The sequence below is a fragment of the Nanorana parkeri genome, unplaced genomic scaffold (assembly GCF_000935625.1).
Source record: "Nanorana parkeri isolate BGI_ZX_2015 unplaced genomic scaffold, ASM93562v1 scaffold1026, whole genome shotgun sequence".
Lineage (NCBI taxonomy): Eukaryota > Metazoa > Chordata > Amphibia > Anura > Dicroglossidae > Nanorana > Nanorana parkeri.
In genome coordinates, this window is record NW_017307294.1 from 340461 (window position 1) to 359603 (window position 19143).

General features: G+C 41.2%; 1 protein-coding gene across 10 annotated transcripts in view; it reads right to left on the reverse strand.

Annotated features, from left to right (window-relative positions):
- GRIN1 (glutamate ionotropic receptor NMDA type subunit 1) overlaps nucleotides 1-19143 on the reverse strand; it is a 69934-nt gene that overhangs the window by 23484 nt on the left and 27307 nt on the right. For all 10 annotated transcript variants that reach the window (XM_018567270.1, XM_018567273.1, XM_018567274.1 and 7 more), the window contains 10 exons: nucleotides 19020-19141; nucleotides 17423-17597; nucleotides 16730-16874; nucleotides 15211-15294; nucleotides 14139-14274; nucleotides 9185-9312; nucleotides 7812-7976; nucleotides 6415-6533; nucleotides 4209-4321; nucleotides 1642-1790 (listed from right to left, as the gene is read on the reverse strand). In XM_018567270.1, the coding sequence (XP_018422772.1) occupies nucleotides 1642-1790; nucleotides 4209-4321; nucleotides 6415-6533; nucleotides 7812-7976; nucleotides 9185-9312; nucleotides 14139-14274; nucleotides 15211-15294; nucleotides 16730-16874; nucleotides 17423-17597; nucleotides 19020-19141 (1336 nt within the window). The remainder of the gene's footprint in view (nucleotides 1-1641; nucleotides 1791-4208; nucleotides 4322-6414; nucleotides 6534-7811; nucleotides 7977-9184; nucleotides 9313-14138; nucleotides 14275-15210; nucleotides 15295-16729; nucleotides 16875-17422; nucleotides 17598-19019; nucleotides 19142-19143) is intronic.

The window sequence follows — 19143 nt, forward strand, 5'->3', positions numbered from 1 at the left end:
AAAAAAAAATTTCCCTACACTATGTTATAAAACATTTATTATTACCCATATTTTTGCCAAAACATAAAAGTCGGGGTCACGTCGGGTAAATAGACACCAAACATGTCAAAACTTAAAATTGCGTGCGCCCGCAAAATCGCAAAAAACGCCCATAGGCGACGCTTAAAACGTTTTTACTGCTCATCAGTTTAGTGTTATTGGTGATTGATGGCCCTAAAATCATTGCTCTCACTCCGACGTTTGCGGCGATATGTAACATGTGCGGCACAATAGGCGCAATCGGCGTTTTCGCACGTAGGCACACCCGACGCATATCTGAGTGTGTATGTGGTGGGCGGGGACTTAAAAAAAATTGTTTTCTTTTTAAAAATGTTTATGCTTTATTTTTTTATGATTCTTTAGTTTTTTGTATTACTTTTTTTTTTTGACACAACTTTATTGCTATTACATCGGGGGCTAAGAAGCCCCCTATATAGCCAATTTACATGACAGGTCCTCTTTATGGAGACATCAGGGGTCTCCAAGACCCCCTAATGTCACCTAGGGACCCCCAGAGAAGCTGATGAAGCAGAGATCTGCTTCATCAGCTTCTGTAGCTGGAGAGTGCCACTGAATGCAGGAAGTGATGTAACATACATAACTTCCTGCATTCAGGGACTGAGAGGAGATCATAGGGAGTTCGTATACTGAACTCCCTTTGATCTCCTGTCACAGAGCTGTGCCGGTCCCGGCCGCATCGGGCACAGCGGATCTCGGGACCGGCAAAGGCAGTGACAGATGCTGATACAAGCGATCCAGCGTCTCTAGAGACGCTGGATCGCTTGAATGTAAAGCTGCCGGCCGGCCGGGTAATTACAACGGCGGGCCGGGAAGCTACTCGTCGGGCTCCACCGTCCTCTCGTCACAGACGAGTGGACGAGTGGATTGTTCAAGCCCTGTATATGCCTAATATATGAACTAATGTTTTTGCATTGTAACTTGTATTACTCAATAAAAAACATATTGAAACAGAAAATGTTGAAGCTCTCATGTTGCTTGCTCTGTGTCAGATTTCATTTTACTTTTTAATATTTACAGTAGTAAATCTCTTGATATTTTTAAATGTGCAAAGCAAACCTACGCTATACCTCCCAAATTTTTTAGATGGGAAAAGGGGAAACCTTTTAGCACAAAGAGATAGAGCTCTAAAATGGAAAGCGGGACAGAGGGCTTTGGTTCTAAAAGAGGGTCAATTCCTTTAAATGAGGGATAGTTTGGATATATTTTAAAAAATGAGGTTTAATTGCTAACATTACACAAAAACTAGACGTTTCATGTTGAAAAAAAATCTGCAGTGTAAAATACACACCAGCTTCTTTTATCTTTCAAGCCCTCTACTCCTCGCTTTCTGCACCCCAGTAGCCACCATTACAATGGGTCTACCATTAAAAAGGAATTTTACATTCTATAGATTTCAGCAGGAGTGAAATTCTATATTGGGGAAGCCAGTCAAGAGCTCCATTGGTAAAATGTAATCACTAGAGTACCTGAAAGATATAAGGATCCAGTGGATTATTTAGTATATCATTGTTCATTTACCACTGGAATGTTATTTTTTGTCATCCTTTAAGAATAAGACAATTCACCGGTCTTCATACTAACCCGAGGGTCATTGATTCCTGTTATCCTCTCCTCAGGCCTGTCCAACACCAGGAAGGCAGCCAGGTTGGCAGTGTAAGAAGCTACGATGATCATAGCAAATCCAGCCCAAACCATGCCTAAGATGCGAGCAGAAAAACTCCTCGGTGCTCCTGTAAAAGTAGAAGCAGTAAAACTATAAGGCCATGTACTACACATTTAGGAGAAAAAAGCTAACACACAGCAACCAATTACAAATCCCCTTTTTTGGCAAACAATACTGAACTGTTGTCAAACATATTTCTGATTGGGTGTGATCATTAGTGCACATAAATATACTACATACTTTTTTGTGATGAAGTTACAATCTGTGCTAAAATTCTTTTTTTCCCGATTGGAGCTTACACAGTTCTGAGGACCCCCACATCCTGCCTGCATGTAACATTGACTCATCATCAGTCTTAGAACAAGATCTATTATCTTGCATGTAACAGCAATCAGGCTGATGACTGACCACTCAGACACCCCGTGCTGCATTATGGGAGAAAGCAGATTGTTATACCTGTGCATCCATACTTTGAAGTACCAGTTGCTCTGGGTGACTGGCGGGGGAGCAAAGTAAACTTTAATTTTTACAGGGGAGAGGTGGACAGCGGGCATTTAAGTGAACCTGTTGCTTTGCCCGGCATGGGGCACCTTAAAACACCTCCCCTAAATTCTGACCTTAACACTAACCTAACATAAAGCCTTAACCATGCCTTAACAGAAGCCATTAGTGCTCTATGCTTGCCTCGTTCTGCATTGCAGTGAATCCTCATCCTTGTGCTGATAGCTTGACACTTAACTGGCAACACCAAGAAGTAATTATCTGTCTTCCCAACACTTACAACTTCATTAAAAGTATCATCAATTACAATAATCCTCTACATGTCTACGTTTGGGTGTTAACTAAGTTTCAGTACTGACTTTCAGTCCTTTTAAGTGTTATTCGTTTTGTAAAAGTAGGGCACTGAGGATTAAGAGCCTATATAGACTTTGCCAGCATTAATTAGAGCACTGATGTGTTTATTATTAATTCTGTGGTTTGCCATGTACCTTGGAAAATAAGTAATCGCCTTGGGGGAAATTACTGTTTATTATACTGTTGTAGATAATGATATTAAGGAAATTAAGGTAACAATCTAAAAAAATAGATGCTTAGCATCAAGAAAATCAAATTTCATTGCTGCAGAGGCTATACAAATGTTCTCAGAGACCTGAGTCGGTTATGATTTTTCAGTTTTGTTCCTTAAAGCAACAATGTTGCAAAAAAACACCCTTGTAGTAGAAGGGTACTAAAATGTACCTGCCCTGCCATCTGTGCCTCAAATTTTCACTCCCCTGCAAAGCTTTGGCCACTAGCAGATTATTCACCATTCAATACTCGAGGGTGTGATGGATGCTTGCATGCTTAGTCATGTGCTGTGATTCCAAGGAGTGGGCACAGGCACCCAATGCACCTGCGAGTGTTGGATGATGGGGATATTAATATCGGTCACAGGTCTACAAGGACATGAAGATCCAAGACATGGGTAGCAGCAGGACAGGTTTGTACTGCATTAGTGCTTTTTTTTCAGGGTGCTTTTTGTTAATATTTGTTTTGGTGACAGGGTGGTTATAAAGGAAATATTTATACAAAACAGATGTTTTTAATTCTCCATGGTCACTGGCACATTGAATAACATGCTGGCTTCTATCTTTTGGGTCTCCAGTGAGAAGATATCCCCACCAGAATTGCCAGGTCTGCTTAAGTGCTTTCCATTACAAAGCACAACTCTGGTTTCATCGTCTTCTAATGGAACTCCTACAATGCAGAACAAGATAATGGGAAATATAGCTGTGACAGACCATGGAAAACCTTTTTTTAAAGGAAGCAGCAAGCCTAGAGTTTCAGGACTCTATAGAGTGGGACTATAATACGTTAGGGTTTGCAGGTAAAACCAAATTGTAATAGCACTGGTCTCCTTTTTTAACTCAAAGAAACTAGAAGGCTAATCTCTAACTCTATGAGTAGCGGAATGTATGCCTTAATTTCACTAGGCACTTTGCTGACCAATAGAAGTAATGGGCACTGGGCCTACAGCAACAGAGGTCAGCTTATTGGACACAATAATCATAAGTGTGGACAAAGTTCTGCAGCTGGTTGTCTTTTTCAATTTAAGTCCTGTCAGTATAGACACTGGACCCAGGAGCCAAAGCCCCAGTGTGGTCACATGAAATATATCACAACCATGGAGTCACAAAGTAGTCACAGCATGAGAAGGCCACACACTTTTCCTCATCCTTATGCACCAAGTTCACTAGAAAAATGTATTATTTGGTCTTCTAATCAGGTAGAAGTATTCTAGATTTGCCCCATATGTTTGCCATGGCACAGCAATATTTTGCAGCTGCCTCGCAGTGCCTTAAAGGATAGCTCTTCAACAACAGCCCTTGGTGTGTGGCATTTCATAGTTGGGTTTCAGAGTGGGTCCTGTCTAGTTAAAAAATTATATTTTCTTACATGATTTGCAGAAACTAGGTCTGCTCTGTACAGTAAACACATGCCATACCTTCTCCAATACCAGAGTTCAGAAGGACACCCCAGGAGAACCACATGGCAGAAGAGAGCGTCAGTGCATCCTCCTCTTCCTCTTCTGTGTTCACTTTAAACCGCCCAAAAGGACTGCAAATACATATTATATATAATAAAGCACAGCACAAAATCCTATTCATAGTAGCTTGATTGTGGATTATTGTACCTTATTGGAGCTAATATATTAAAGAGGAGGAATGTTTCACATTGCCCAAAGCAACTAATCAGATATCTGTGTGCTGTACAGGAACATCAAAGAACAAAGATAACTGGTTGCAGTCAGCAAGAAGATCTATTCTATACCTTCAGACACTTATTTGTGTTAGTTCCAGTCATCTTTTCTGCAATAGCCAAGATATTACACAATGCTGAATGTGTTCTTGTTACACGCATATTACATAAATTAACAATAAATCTGTAGATAATGGACAGCGTGCACAGACTGGAATACTCTGGTGCAGCTGGGGATGATCTACAGTTCTGCATCTCTTAAAATACCAGCATGTACTGCAAAATTGATTAGAAGTTACCTTTGCCAAGATTGTGGCCCCTTGAAGCTTACATGAAGTTAAAGTGACTTTCTCTGACCCCCATTTGACAGTGTTGGGTGCCTGAACAGCCAGACAGCAAGAACTGCCACTGTTAATGAGAGGAAAAGGAGTGCCACATGTTCCCATAGGTAAATTTGCTTCCATGCGTGAATGGAGCAGTGAGGAGCGAAGGGAAAGTAAATGTAAACTAGTTGCAGGGGCTGCTATTACAATACACCTTACACACTGCACACTCAGAAGATGGGAGATAACATGTGAGGTCAGCAACTGTCAGTTGACCTCTGACCCTCTGTTTGCCCCAGCCAAGGCAGTCATTCCTATGGAGACAGGAGATATAAACAGTGAAGAGAGACCTCTAACATTGTCTTATGTCAGTGGAATAATAGCGACTATAGCAGCTTTATATATAATTCGTTTTTGCTTCTAATTTTAGCTCCTTAAAAGGCTGTGTCTTCCTGTCCCTTGCCTTCGTGCTAGTTTTTGTCTGTAATTGACAACCCTTAATGTATTGAGCTTTATAAAGGTTAATAAGAAAGGATAATTTGGAACAAAATTGGAATCAAGAAACTTTAAATTACAGCTCGTTACAAAACTATTTATAACAAATACAAAAACGATAATTTATTGGTACAAAAAAGACAAATACATGTATTAAAATAGATGAAACCGACAGGTGCATTTTGGGTACATATTGCATATATATAACCACTCAAACTTGTACTTTACATATTGGTACACTGTATTATTCCATTACAAAAAAGGCAATCAATATGTTTCATAGATTTAATCCACATCTTCAAGACCAGCTCTTTGCTAAAAAAAATTAGGTTTTAGCTCCAGTCAACAAATAACATCCTGCAGAGAGGATAAGACAGCACGACTGGGAGACTGAATCTTCAAAAAGGAGATAATGGCACAGGTAACAACCCCAAAAATATATCTCCACACTCACAAGTGCCAAAGCTCCCCCACCATACAAGAAACTGGAGTTCTGCCCCTCCAACTGCAGCCATCCAAGGAGAGTGAACCATGCCGCCTTCCCCTACTGAGAGTGGGGCATTCTCTTCTTGGATGGTTGCAGTTGAAGATGCAGACCTCCAGCTGCTTGTATGGTGGGGGAGCTTTGCACTGGTGAGTATGAGGATATTTTATTTTTATGGGGGGAGGGGTTTAGCTGTGCCATTATTTCCTTTTTGGAGATTCGTTCCCCTAGTTATGCTATCTTATCCTCTCTGCAGGATGTTACTTATTGACTAGAGCGAAACCTTGACCTTTATCATGTAAGAGCGGTTTATCCAGTATTTACTGATATTACTCCTAAAATCAGTATTTGTTATCACGTAATAAATACAATAAATACATTTATGATATGTGGGCTATTTTCTTCTCTTTGGGAAGTAAACTATTAGTTTTATTTTTTGTAATTACATATGTTATTATTTTATAAAGGATAAGCATTTGTTGTATTATTTAGGGTTTTATTCTGATAGTTCATATGGGTTAGTTTAGGGGATTTCATTTAAAAAAAGGCAAAACCCAATGTACTATGGCCAATGCTGACTTAGTGTATTTATTATTATTACTTTTGCTGTTTATGTGCATCTATTATGTATATCGAGCTTATAAACTGACCTGAATCTGTCCAGAAGATACAACATTACCGCCACCACATGGACAGAGAGACCCACCAGGAGCCACAGGGTGCTCTGGAAAGGCTGCATGAATGAGTCCAAGGTACTTCTGGGTATTTCCTGTCAGAGAGGAGAGAAAAGAACAGACAATACAGGAACTCTATACTGTATATACCACTACTATGCCACAGATTAAAGTGCACGTGGCACTGACAGAGCTGCATTTTGAGAAAGACTGGACAATCTTGATACACAAATAGAAGACAAGATATTTTGGCAACTGTTATAAGTGTATGTCAGTTTTTCCTAGTTTTGGATAGGCTGGGAAATGATTAGAACCCCTGTGGGATTTTAGTGCTATCCTGTGCTATGTTGTTAATAAATACCTTCACCTTTTGTCCTGCTGACAACAGTTTCACCATACAGGAAGTGAGGAAAAATCTGCCATAGGGACAGAAGCAAAAATGTGAAAAAGTTTTAACCTTCCCCTACTCTATATCTGTAGAAAATAAATCAAGGCAAATGGACTTGCTGTATTTTTGAAGATGTTTCGCTGGTCATCCGGCTAGCTTTCTCACTTCAGAGAAAAGCTGGTTGGATGACCAGCGAAATGTCTTCAAAAAAATGCAGCAAGTCCAGTTGCCTTAGTTCATTTTTTACAGATATACCATGACCTGGATGAATGAGAACCGTCACATGCATATTCCCCTACCCTACTAAAGAAAAACAATTTTATTTCTGCCTGTGTTCCTGTTGGAGGGTTTCTCTTACTTCCTGTCTTGTAAAATGCTGTCAAGAAAACAGGAAGTGAGGGTACATTTTTGTTATAGAGCCTAGGATAACTTAAAAACAGGACAAGGTTTCCTACCTTCCCCCACTCTACAGAAAACTAAGAAAAAAGGTTTTGGTTGGACATACATTTTAAACTCTATGGTCTTCAGAAGCTGACTTGTACTTGATAATGGTTAAATTGAGCCTTAGCCAAAGTTTTTTTATGATTTGGAAAGAGAGGGGGAGAGATTTCTACTGCTTTCTTTGATGTGGCTGAAGAGATTTCACTTTCTGTGTAGTCACCACGAATGAATACGAGGGAAATCCTTCAGATAAGAACACAGGCAACCAAGAAATGCATTTTTAGTACAGAAAAATTACAATCTCTTCCAGAATGTTATTGTCCTCTGTATTCCTCTTTCAAAGTTTTTGCTTTACTTGCTGTGTAGTAATTGACCAGGATGATAGCATGTATCTCCGATAGACAGCAATCAAAGCCTAACAGAGGTTCTAAGCCTTCCTTTCTAACCATGGTTTTAACTGGCCTCCCACTTTAATCCATTAGTTAAGAACACAGTATGCCCCGGGTCATGGATGAATCCTTTCCAGTATGCATAACACACAAACCTTTTTCACAAGGATGGTGAGCCCCTGATATTTGAATGGCTTGGAAAATTCAATATACTGAGCTCTTTCGTTGTTGATGGTCAGAGGTGCGACGATCATGTCCGCTTGTCCACTCAGTAACTCGCCCATCATTCCATTCCATTCTTTCTTATTGCTGTTATTAACCTGCAATTTCAGGATGGGAAATGTTCAGGGTGGCTCGGTCCTTCTGTATCCTACACTATTATCGGATTAAGATAAGATGGTTAAATGAGCAAATGAGATGGTTATTCTGCGCTGCTAACATCTGTGGAACCTGCTGCAAAGAGACACAGAAAGTTTATAAAGTATTATCCCAGATTAAAGCACCAGCAGCCATCTGACAAGTGGATAGAAGGCTTGCATGGATCAGTTATGTAAAGACAAGCAGAGTATATTCTCAGTGAGCCCTTTTTGCAAAATGTACCTGACAATATATATTTTTTTTTTACAACAATCTCAGATTTTTGTTTGCTGTGCCATATTTTTAACATTGTATTTCATATACAGATTTATACAAGAAACCTATGGATCTGTATGAGGACGTGCAATTAACATTTGCTGAATGAATGCTATTAAACAGCACGTTCTCTAAGTGAGTATTTCCACTATCACATCTTAAAGCTGAACTTCAGGCAAACAACTAAATACATCTATATGAACTGCTTTACCTGCCAAAGGAATTGTTATTATGCAGCAGAAGCAGAGATTGGTCTAAATCACATGTGTCAAACTCAAGGCCCAGGGGCTGAATCCGGCCCACCAGGCCATTTCCTAGACTTCTACTTTCAGATCTAGGTATTAAGTTATTACTAAAACCAGTGATAATCGAATGCAGAAGCAATTATGATAAAGATTAGATACATTTATATAGTCTTACAGATACCTTTGAGGGCAACCATAATGTTGATGCAGACCACGATTAAATTGAGTTTGACACCCCTGGTCTAAATCATGCCCCCAGCCAGCTGACTGGACAATGAAGCTTATCCCTCTGCTCACTCTGCTCACTCCTCCCTTTATCATGTGTGTACTATGACATAGCCTATCTGGCTCCCTGTGCTGTCAATCCCTCTCTCAGGCTGAGAGCTGATGTATAGCGGATCCCACAAAACTGATATCAAGACAGATTCTGCTACCTATGTTTCTATCATTTAAAAATAAGTACATTTTTGTAATGAATACATAACTACATCATTAAAAAAAACTTTTTTTTAAATGTGACCATACAAAATAGACACGATGCTATTCCCCAGAGCTATAAGCAAGCACATTCTCTGGAGCAATGTCAGATTTGCCGCTGAGATTTAGCAACAACTACCCACTATTAGAGGAGGATATATACAATCACTTACTCGCTCCTGTGTACCAAACTTTCCATCAGCTACCAGGTGGAATTCATAGTTGAAACTCATCTCTTTGGCCAGTTTCAGCAGCAGGTCAATGCAGAAGCCGTAACAGCACTGGGGAGTGGTGGGACGACCTGGTGAGACACAGGGAGATGGAGAATAGGCACCGTTGCAAATGAAGTGATGAAGGTGAGAGATTGCTGCTATGAGATTAGGGACAAGATAATTGCCCCATCTGAATTAGGAAGACCGGTAGTTTATACAGACCTCAAAAGAGGAGCAATGCATGCATTAAGAAGGACCTTTCCCATCTGGAATATCCTTCAATTATATTTAATGCAAGGCATGAAAATGAATACTTTGTTGCCTCAAATGCCTCATTCCCTAGAATCCAATGGCTGACTCCTGACTGAGATCATGGTTTATGACTTCCAGACCCCATGATAAATGGCTCTGTCTTCAGCCAGTGTAGTGTAAGTATTAAAGTATGAATAAACCCTCCAAAAAAAAGCAACCTTCTTTGTAGTTCTTTTGTTGCTTTAAATTTGCCATTCTGTCTTTTAAAGGAGAACTCCAGGAATGCTTTTTATTAACCCTTGCAGTGGAGCTACCCCTGCACTGCAAGGGTTAAGTGCTCATTTGTGTCTAGGTGCTAAAATAACATAGATATACTCACCCAAAGCTCCAAGCCGGCCAGCTGTCACAGCGCTCCCTCCAGCTTGTCTCCCCCTCCCTGCAGCATTGTAATTTTCCTCAGCATCCTCACATCTATACACTGTGAAGGGAATTTATCAAAACTGGAGCAGACAAAAAGTGGAGCCGCTGTGCATGGCAACCAATCAGCTTCTCTCTTTCATTTTTAAATCTTAACCTAGCAAACTGAAGAGAAAAGCTGATTGGTTGCCACAGGCAACTGCTCCAGTTTTGATAAGTTCCCCTCTGTGTGTATAGATGTTGATGATTTACAAGACCTTAGGAGGGGAAGAGATGTTGGAAGGACCGGTCTAAGAAGAAGCTGGCTCGGAGCTTCGTGTGAGTCTAACTTTGTTCTTTTTTTAACCTAGACATAAATGAGCAGGTAACCCTTGCAAAAACAATTTCCTGCAGTCCTTCTTTAAAGGAGAACTATGAGATGAGTGATGTCCACTCACCTCATAGTTCTAGCCAACCTGTGACAATGAGATTGTCACAGGTCGGCTCAGTAGATCAGGAGGTGAGCGAACACATACCGAGTTCGCTCCCCTCTCGATCCTGTCACAGCTCTCTGCCGTGACAGGGGGAGGGGCTGGATTCCCCTCTCCCCGCTCCGATCTGCCAGCGCTGACTGGCGGAACGGACGGGGGAGGGGGCGGGTACAGCTGGCTCTGCCTCTAGATAGGCAGAGCCAGCTGTCACTCACGCAGCTGGGCGGATCTCGACGTCGATGTCGGGATCCGCTCCGGCTGTAGCTCGCGGTATACTGAGCTTAGGGTAACGGGAGGACGCTAGTTTGTGTCCTCCCGTTACCCTAAGGAGAACTATGGGGAAAAACACTGACCCCATAGTTCTCCTTTAAAATCTGTTTGCCTGCCGAGCTGGAGCATTGTTTATGGGAATGTGTTTACATCTCGAAGTTCTGGGGCAACGTTATTATTTACTTGAACAGGGCACAAGAAGTGCACATCCAAAAAGATCCATGGATTTGTCTGTGTGGGGTCTGGTCTTCTTCTGATGGTTCTTCTAAAGCAAGGACAATTTGGATCCATAAATACTTATTACTAGCCTGGTGGGAAATTATACATCACCATATTCAGGTGTTGAAGAGTTCACATCTCCCTACGCTTGAATATTTGTCACCAAGAAACTTGTAAGAAGTCTGAGGTGCCCTCCCTAGGGGATGGAATTGGTGTGGTAATGTGAAGTTTGCAGCTAGAGTTTTCTTTTCTCTTTCAGTCAATTTTGTTTATCAAGCTAGGTGTGGTTGTCTGAGTTGTGGGGCTCTCCCTATTCTTCCCCTTTTTATAACTTTACATGATATGTTAATAGACTTTGCACTTTGTATAATTCATACTGCATATACCATTCTGTCTTTTACGTGTGGAACCTCACATGTCTCTGTATCACTTATGTTCTTTGTTGGATTTTTGATTTTCTTGTTATATGTAAATGCAATTAAAAAAATGAAAATATAATAAAATATGTAGAGAAATCTGTTTGCCCTGCACAGCTCAGCAGCTCTCTCATCCCACTTCCTCTTTATGCACATTTCTTTCAATGGCTTCTGCAGCCAAACACAGATGAAGTGGGTGATTGGCTAGTGCAGTGTTACATGGAAAGGCACACAGACAGAAACAGGTTGGAGGTGCAGGCACGAGATCCCTCTGCACGTCAGCCTGTCAACCACAGCAGGAGCCTTTTACAGTGACAATGCAGATAATGCATAAAGAGATGCTCATGGGATCTTGGGATAGGAAGCTTTAACACAAGCCACCCCTGACCTCTTTAGATATATGTAATGTGAAGTATTTTATTCTCATGGATCTTTTAAGATCACCAATGGACTCTAAAGTCATGTAAGGTTATAGAATAAAAAATAATACAACATTGTAGAGAAGAAGGAATCAAGGAATCAACTGCATTTAATGAAGGGTAAGCCACCATTTTGGAGGGTTATCAGGCAGGGGAGGAGAGAGTGAATAATCAGAAGCTTAAAGCAAATCTGTGCTCCAGCATATGCATTCTGAGTTATTTACATATTCTGAGGCGACAGTGAAAGCACTTTACAACAAGCCCTCATTCGCCTCTGTAGCTTCAAGCATTGTGGAGAAAGTCACCATCAAAGTTCACAGAAATCGTTGCTCTTTTGTGTGGAGAGCAGAATTTTGGCAGCTTGGCACCCCTCTAATGTTATCGCACAGCAGGTGTGACTAAGGTACCATTCACACTTGGAGCAGTGTTTTTGCTATAGTCCTGTGACCTGGCTCTCAGTTGAATCAGCCCGACTAGTTTTATGGAAAGAGATCACTGTGACCAGTTAGACAAATCCTAACAAAAACTGGTGCACTTTATTCTCTTGGCGGCCAAGTAAACCATTGGCCACTCCTGGAAAAAAAACATGGAATGTAAACACTTATTTCTGTGTGTTTGTACTTTTTTTTAAACATTTTTTAACCTGGCTCCATTCTGACCTACGCGAGAATGTTAGGGCCACGAAAGCAAAATAAGGAAAGTAGCCACATGGGATCGTCACCCCTGTCACCCATATGTTTTTAAAACTAATTATATTCAAATAGAGGTCTGTGGTGACTGTCATGTACATGTCTCTCTGGGACTGCTTTGCTGGTTCTTTCTGCTTTGTCTTTCAGGTTACAAGTTGCTAGGAAGATTTACCTCAGATGCTGGACAGACCATTAGTCAGCTGAGCACTGGATTGGTGACAGACTTTTGGCGGAAAAACAGCTGACCAATAAGTGTAACCTTTCCTCTCTATAGTCACTCCTGTCACTGGGCAGTGTCAGCAGTAGACATCTGCGATTCGTTTTGTTCCGAATCCAAATCCGTACAAATTTTCCAAAATTCAGACACATCCAAATTTCCAATTCCCAATGCATCCGAATGTGTCCAAATCCAAATTTCAGTTTCCGAATTTTGGATCCCCGTCCGAATTTCATTTAAAAATTAAACTGAATCAGATATGTGACTTTTCTGGCCAATCAGATTTGTTTTTCAGTTTAATGCATCCGAATGGGTCTGAATGCGAATTTTCGTTACAGCAGCATGGGAGCCATATATGCACATACAGTATAATAGTGAGCTAAGCTGAGGCTCCCAGACCTGAATGGCGCTCGGGATCCAAATTTCCGAATTGCATTCGGGAGCTCCCGAATGCCATCCGTGCCTGGAAGCCTCATCTTTAATATGGCTCCCAAACCCGTATTGCTTTCTGGAGCTCCCTAGTGGTATTCGAAAACTCGGATTCCCGAAGGCCATTCGGGTCTAAGAAATTCAGCTTTAGTATTAATATCTGTATATGGTTTTCTGTGGTATTCGCAACGAATATTCCTAAACTCATCCAAAACTAACGAACATTCTGATTTCGTCCGAATCCGAAACCCGAACCGAATTGCATTTCGGATCCGAATCCCGAAAACAACGAAATATACGAACCGAACCAAACCAAATTTTTTTGCAGCTTACATGTCTAGTCAGCAGTTACCTCAGGACTGCCAGCTGGACTAACCTCTGGATTATCTTCAGAATTCCTTTCTTTTCACATGCTTCCCCACCATCCCCCTTTCTCTACTTTCCCTTGTCACGGTCAATCTTTATGGTGTAATGTTACCCACTTTGTGGGTAGACAGTGGGTGGTAAATGATAATTTGGTTGGTGTACGTTATTGCTGCTTGAGTCTTGATGACTAAGCATGGTGGTCTGTTAATGGTTAACAGTGGTTCTGTTTGGTAATAAAGGTTAAAGTCTATTTATTGGTTAAATTGATTAAAACCCAATAAAGGGGCTGCGGCCTATAGTTATTCCATAATCGTTGTATTTTACTTTGTTATTAAGGTTTATTGTTATGGTATGATGGGTGTTAATGAGGTGTACAAACCCATGACATGTCAGCCTCCACCGACAGCATCCTAGGATACAGACATCACATATACCAGGAGGCTGCAGGCTTCCACACAGAAGAAAGGTTCCAACCTTACCCCGCTTTGTCCACAACTAAAACATACAGAGTGGAATTTATCAAACCTGAAACAGACAAAATCTGGAGCAGTTGCCCAGGGCAGCCAATCAGCTTCTCTCTTCAGTTAAGATTTGAAAATGAAAGAGAGAATCGGATTGGTTGCCATTCACAGATGCTCTAGATTTATCCTGCTCCAGTTTTGATAAATTCCCTTCAGTATTATCTGGAGCTACACTTTAACTAAACAAATATTTATTATGAGTAACTGAATGATAAAAATCCTCTACTCACCTGGGATGGTGTCATTGGGCCCTGAGCATGGAACCTTTTTGATCAGCTCCCCAGTGATACCAAACTCCTCCTTACAGGAACCATCTGGTAATGCTGCTTTGACGTAAACGAACGGTTCTTGGTGAATGGTCACTATCTGTGGATGAAAGAGAAGATGAAATATGTTAAAGAGGACAGAGCACATTGGAATAACCACAATTAAGGTTCTCTCTGCATACGATTCTGCTGATGTTTTTGTCAAATTCCAGAAAAATGGAGATTAAACCAATCTGCAGAAGTGTATAAAGGCATAGCTGAAAAGCACAGAAGGACATTGAAAAGATAAAGCACTACTGAGGATTTGAGTAACAGTGTATAAGCCAATACATTTAAAGCAGAATTCCGGGCACAAATTGCTTCTTTATTGTCTAGGTTAACAAAAAAGGATAGACTTCTGTTGATTTGTATTTGCTGTCTGTGTGCCCATTTGGGAGATTTCTCCTCACTTCCTGTCTATTCGTCAGTTGTCAGACAGAAAGGGAACTAAGGAAAAAAATAATAATCTTCCTGTCTATTTAAAGGGTGGTAGACATATTCTCCCCACTTCCTGTTAATCTGACTAGTGTAAAATTAGTGTAAGAAAAAACACAAAGTAAAAGAAAATGTCACTACTGTCTAGGTGTCAGACATAATCTCTCCAATTTCTATTTGACTGGTGTTAGACAGCACAGGAAGTAATGAGAAATTCCCCTAAAGGGCCACAAATAGATATAAAAGGGTATATTCTAGTCCAGTGAGAAAGCTTTAGAACCTCCGTCTGGATTTAAGAGAGATTTCCTTTTACTTCCTGTTTGAGTGACAAGAGTTAAATAGAACAGGAAGAGGAATCTCCTCTATGGAGGACACAGACAGTATTTAAAAGCAGACGGGGTTTCTAACCCTTCCCAACACTACTAAAAAAAAATTGAAATTGTTTTTGAAGTTTTGACAAGATAATGGCAATCATTAAACTCTCAACACATTTCCTAGAGTATAACGCAGCAAGAAATGACACCGCAGATGTGAAAACCACAAAACACACTCAGGTTTCTACCTTTAGATTGGTTGACATTTTGTACCCTTCAGGTTTTTCTGTTTCACCTCCCGGCCAAATGATCTTTCTGTCATTCTGTAAAATCTGCAAGAAGGTCAAATCAAGATAAAGCATTGATACCAGGTAGTAAAGACTTGTTTTCCTGCCAGGGTGTAAGTTGTATATCATCCTTAGAATTTAATTCACAATGTAATGTTTTCTAAAAATCAGATTTTAACAATCTAGCAGTGCCGGCTGCATGTGTACACCTACAAAGGATTCTGGGTAAAGCCGACAAGGTAGTAACTGTCATGGTTGGAGAATTTTATCCTCTTCCAATCATGTACTGTAAGCATAGAGTATTGCCGCCATGTTTACAAAGCAAGGGATTATGGGAAAGAGGGCAGCGATGATAATTCAGCAGCTTTCTCCTCCTGGATAAGTGGCAGTGGTGATAACTGTGCAATCATGGTTGGACAAATGACATTTATATAGCAAGGGGCAATTTAAAGGAACCTATCACCAATGAGCTGTACATGAAACAGCAATATTCATAAAAAAGTAAATTATATTGACAGTATAAATAACTGATGTTCCATAGTCCACTTCTAAGAAAATCTGATATCCTTCTGTAACCCTAAGGCTGGGTTCACACCTAAGCGACAGCGTTTTTTGCATTTTTACGCACGTTTTTGTGCATTTTTTGTGTGTTTTTATGCGCGTTTTACGCATATAAATCAAATCGTGTGTTTTTGTGAGCAGATTGTAGGTCACTGATGTTGATGAGCAAACGAGCATAAAACGCATGTAAAAACACGCAAACACACAGCAAACGCGCGTTTTCAATCGTTTCTTATTGAGTCTATGGGGCCAAAATGAGCTGTATTATGCCAAAAAAAAAGCTAATTTCTCCAGCGACAGGCGTTTTACGTATTGCGACACAACACTCAGATGTAAACAGGGCCATAGAAATGAATGGGCATATTTTCTGAGCATTTTTTAGGGCAGAACAAGCTACAAAACAAACTCAGTGTGAACCAGGCCTAAGGCAGGGGTGGGCAACTCTGCCCTTCAGCTGTGCTTTAACTACAAATCCCAATATGCCTCTGCCTCTGGGAGTCATGCCCGTAACTGTCAGTCTTGCAATGCCTCATGGGACTTTTTCACAACAGCTCGAGGGCTGGAGTTGCCCACCCCTGGCCTAAGGGGTCCCATCTTGCCTGACCCTCTTCTGAGACTTATTTTTATTTCAGCCCCGAGTTTACCTGCCATTGAACCGGAGCACTCTGCCTCTCTCAGTCAGATAAGGGGGTGAAGGAAGGAGGGATGCGACTCAAGTCACAACACAGCAGCATGTGCCAATGTGCCAAATTACCTCAGAAAAGGAGCATGGCTAATCATTATTAACATCGCTACAAGTAAGAATCATTGGTGACATGTTATCTGTAGTACCCGTGCACTGGCCAGGTACATTATGTGGGTAACCATTTCAGTCCCAAGCTTTATTTGGCATTGCAGTACAAATAAGTCCCTGACTCACGTGGCTTCCATTGAATATCCCAACTTGGACAAGTTTCCGGTTTTGAAGGTTCATAATGCTGTAGTTAGCAAATTTTCTGTCTCCATCCTCATTAAATTCCACCCTTCCTGTGACTCCTTCCGGGTATTTGGAAGACATTAGCACTCTGACAAATGAGAACAGAAAAATGCCATCAGTGGTATCTACTAATGCACGAAACACTTCTGCAATGACACCAGGAGTTACCTGACAGACGTTACGTGCATTACAGGTAAATTTCCCCTGACATCCTATAGGGACAGGAAGTGAGGGGAAATCTGTCATAGATGAAAACAAGGACCAACCTTTAGTAGAGTGGGGAAGGATTAGAACTTCAGTTTTAAATGCTGTCCTAGTGACAACCATACCCACATTTCTTGCATAGGGGTCACTGGAACACCAGGTAAGGGAAAATCTCCCCAACGAGGTCACATACAGGACAAAAATGTTAGCTCTTCTTTAATCAATCCATGACTAAAAACTGGGCTGAAGGTAGCCTTTAAGGCATTACTATTTCAGGGTCAAGAAGGTTTTTCCTTTGCTTGGCAAACTGGCACGCACTTTATGGGGCCATGGTTAAACTTAATGGATATATTATTGTAGAAGATCTCATGTGTGGTTCTCAGAATGGATACTTCCGCTCCCATTAAGGTGACTATGTCAGCTCATAATAACCTCTTGAATAGCGGCCCTGTTTTCCAGATGTTGGTGTTTCCCACACACCCTCGTGGCGGGTCAGTGATATTTTCTTTTTCAAAAAGCTCATGAATTGCCTGAGCAGCAACAGCCACTGCATCACTGATGTGAGCGGATTCATTCTTCCCATTGATCAGCTGAAGACCGATGACCCCTGTAAGAGAGAGCCGAATAAAGGATTCATCTGGTGAAAGATTATTTGTGAGTATAAATGAGCAATATTGAATCGTATACATCATTTAGAGTGTAAGTGTAGGTAAATATCAAAAGACACACATTTAATGCAGGAGAGGCAGTACTGTCAGCCAATCAGGTTCTACAGCATTGCACAGTTTTGAGTATCTAACAAATGAAGCTTGCTGACTGGAGGAGAGAGTAGAGAGGTGACTTCAAACAGTAACTTGCTTGATGTAAGTTGTTTATGCTGCTTGAGTCTTGATGACTAAACATAGTGGTGTTTTAATGGTTAACAGTGGTTCTGTTTGGTAATAAAGGTTAAAGTCTATTTCCTGGTTAAATTGATTAAAACCCAATAAAGGGGCCGCGGCTATAGTTTTCCCACAATCATTGCTGTATTTTAGTTTATTATTTAGGTTTATTGTTATGGTATGATGGGTGTCAATGGGGTGTACAATCCCATGCTTTTCACTGACTTTCAGTGAAATGAAAACACTCAATTTCACTCATTCCTAGTAACCAGCAATTTACCTGGGTAAGCCCAGTCTCATAAAAAAGAGCATTGTTTGAGGATCTTTGCATAACATATTTATCCTATGTTTTCCATCCACCAAGCAAGTCACTAATATGAAGAACATTGTTCTGTCAGTGTTTTTTTCCATCTTAAAGTTACTAAATGGGAAACCCCTCCATTCCATATTCACTTATAACCGTCAGGTCACCCAGCTTGTACTGTTGACATTTACAATCTTCCTACAAGCAGCCCTAAGACTACAATGCTTGAAGCTGCTGGGTCATTCTTGAAGAACGTAACGCTGGTCATGGAATCCCATTGCTTTTAAAGTGCTACAATGGACTTGGAGCTGCTTAAAGGAGAACTATGAGGTGAGTGCTTTTCACTCACCTCATAGTTCTAGCCGACCTGTGACAATGAGACTGTCACATGTCTGCTCAGTAGATCGGGAAGTGAGCGAACACATACCGGCGTTCGCTCACCTCTCGATCCTGTCACGGCTCTCTGCCGGGACAGGGGAGGGACTGGATTCCCCCCGCTCCGATCCTCCAGCGCTGACTGGCGGAACGGACAGGGGAGGGGGCGGGTACAGCTGGCTCTGCCTCCAGATAGGCAGAGCCAGCTGTCAGTCACGCAGCTGGGCGGATCCAGACATAATCCGCTTCAGCTGCGGCGTATCAGTATACCGCGAGCTGTAGCTTGTGGTATACTGAGCTTAGGGTGATGGGAGGACGCTGGTTTGTGTCCACCCGTTACACTAAGGAGAACTATGGGGAAAAGCCCTAACCCCATAGTTCTCTTTTAAGACATAATATTGTTTTTTGTTTTTTTAGCAATGCTGAGGTTATTGCATTGCGTTCCTCGAGCATGGTAGGATCACATTACCATCAGGCGCATATCGTAAGGCACTTCCAGAAATTTCTCTTTCTCCAACCAACCACACATAGCCAGAGCCTGTCATGTCCAACACGGCTGCTGTCTTGTATATAGTACTGGCATCATCACCACT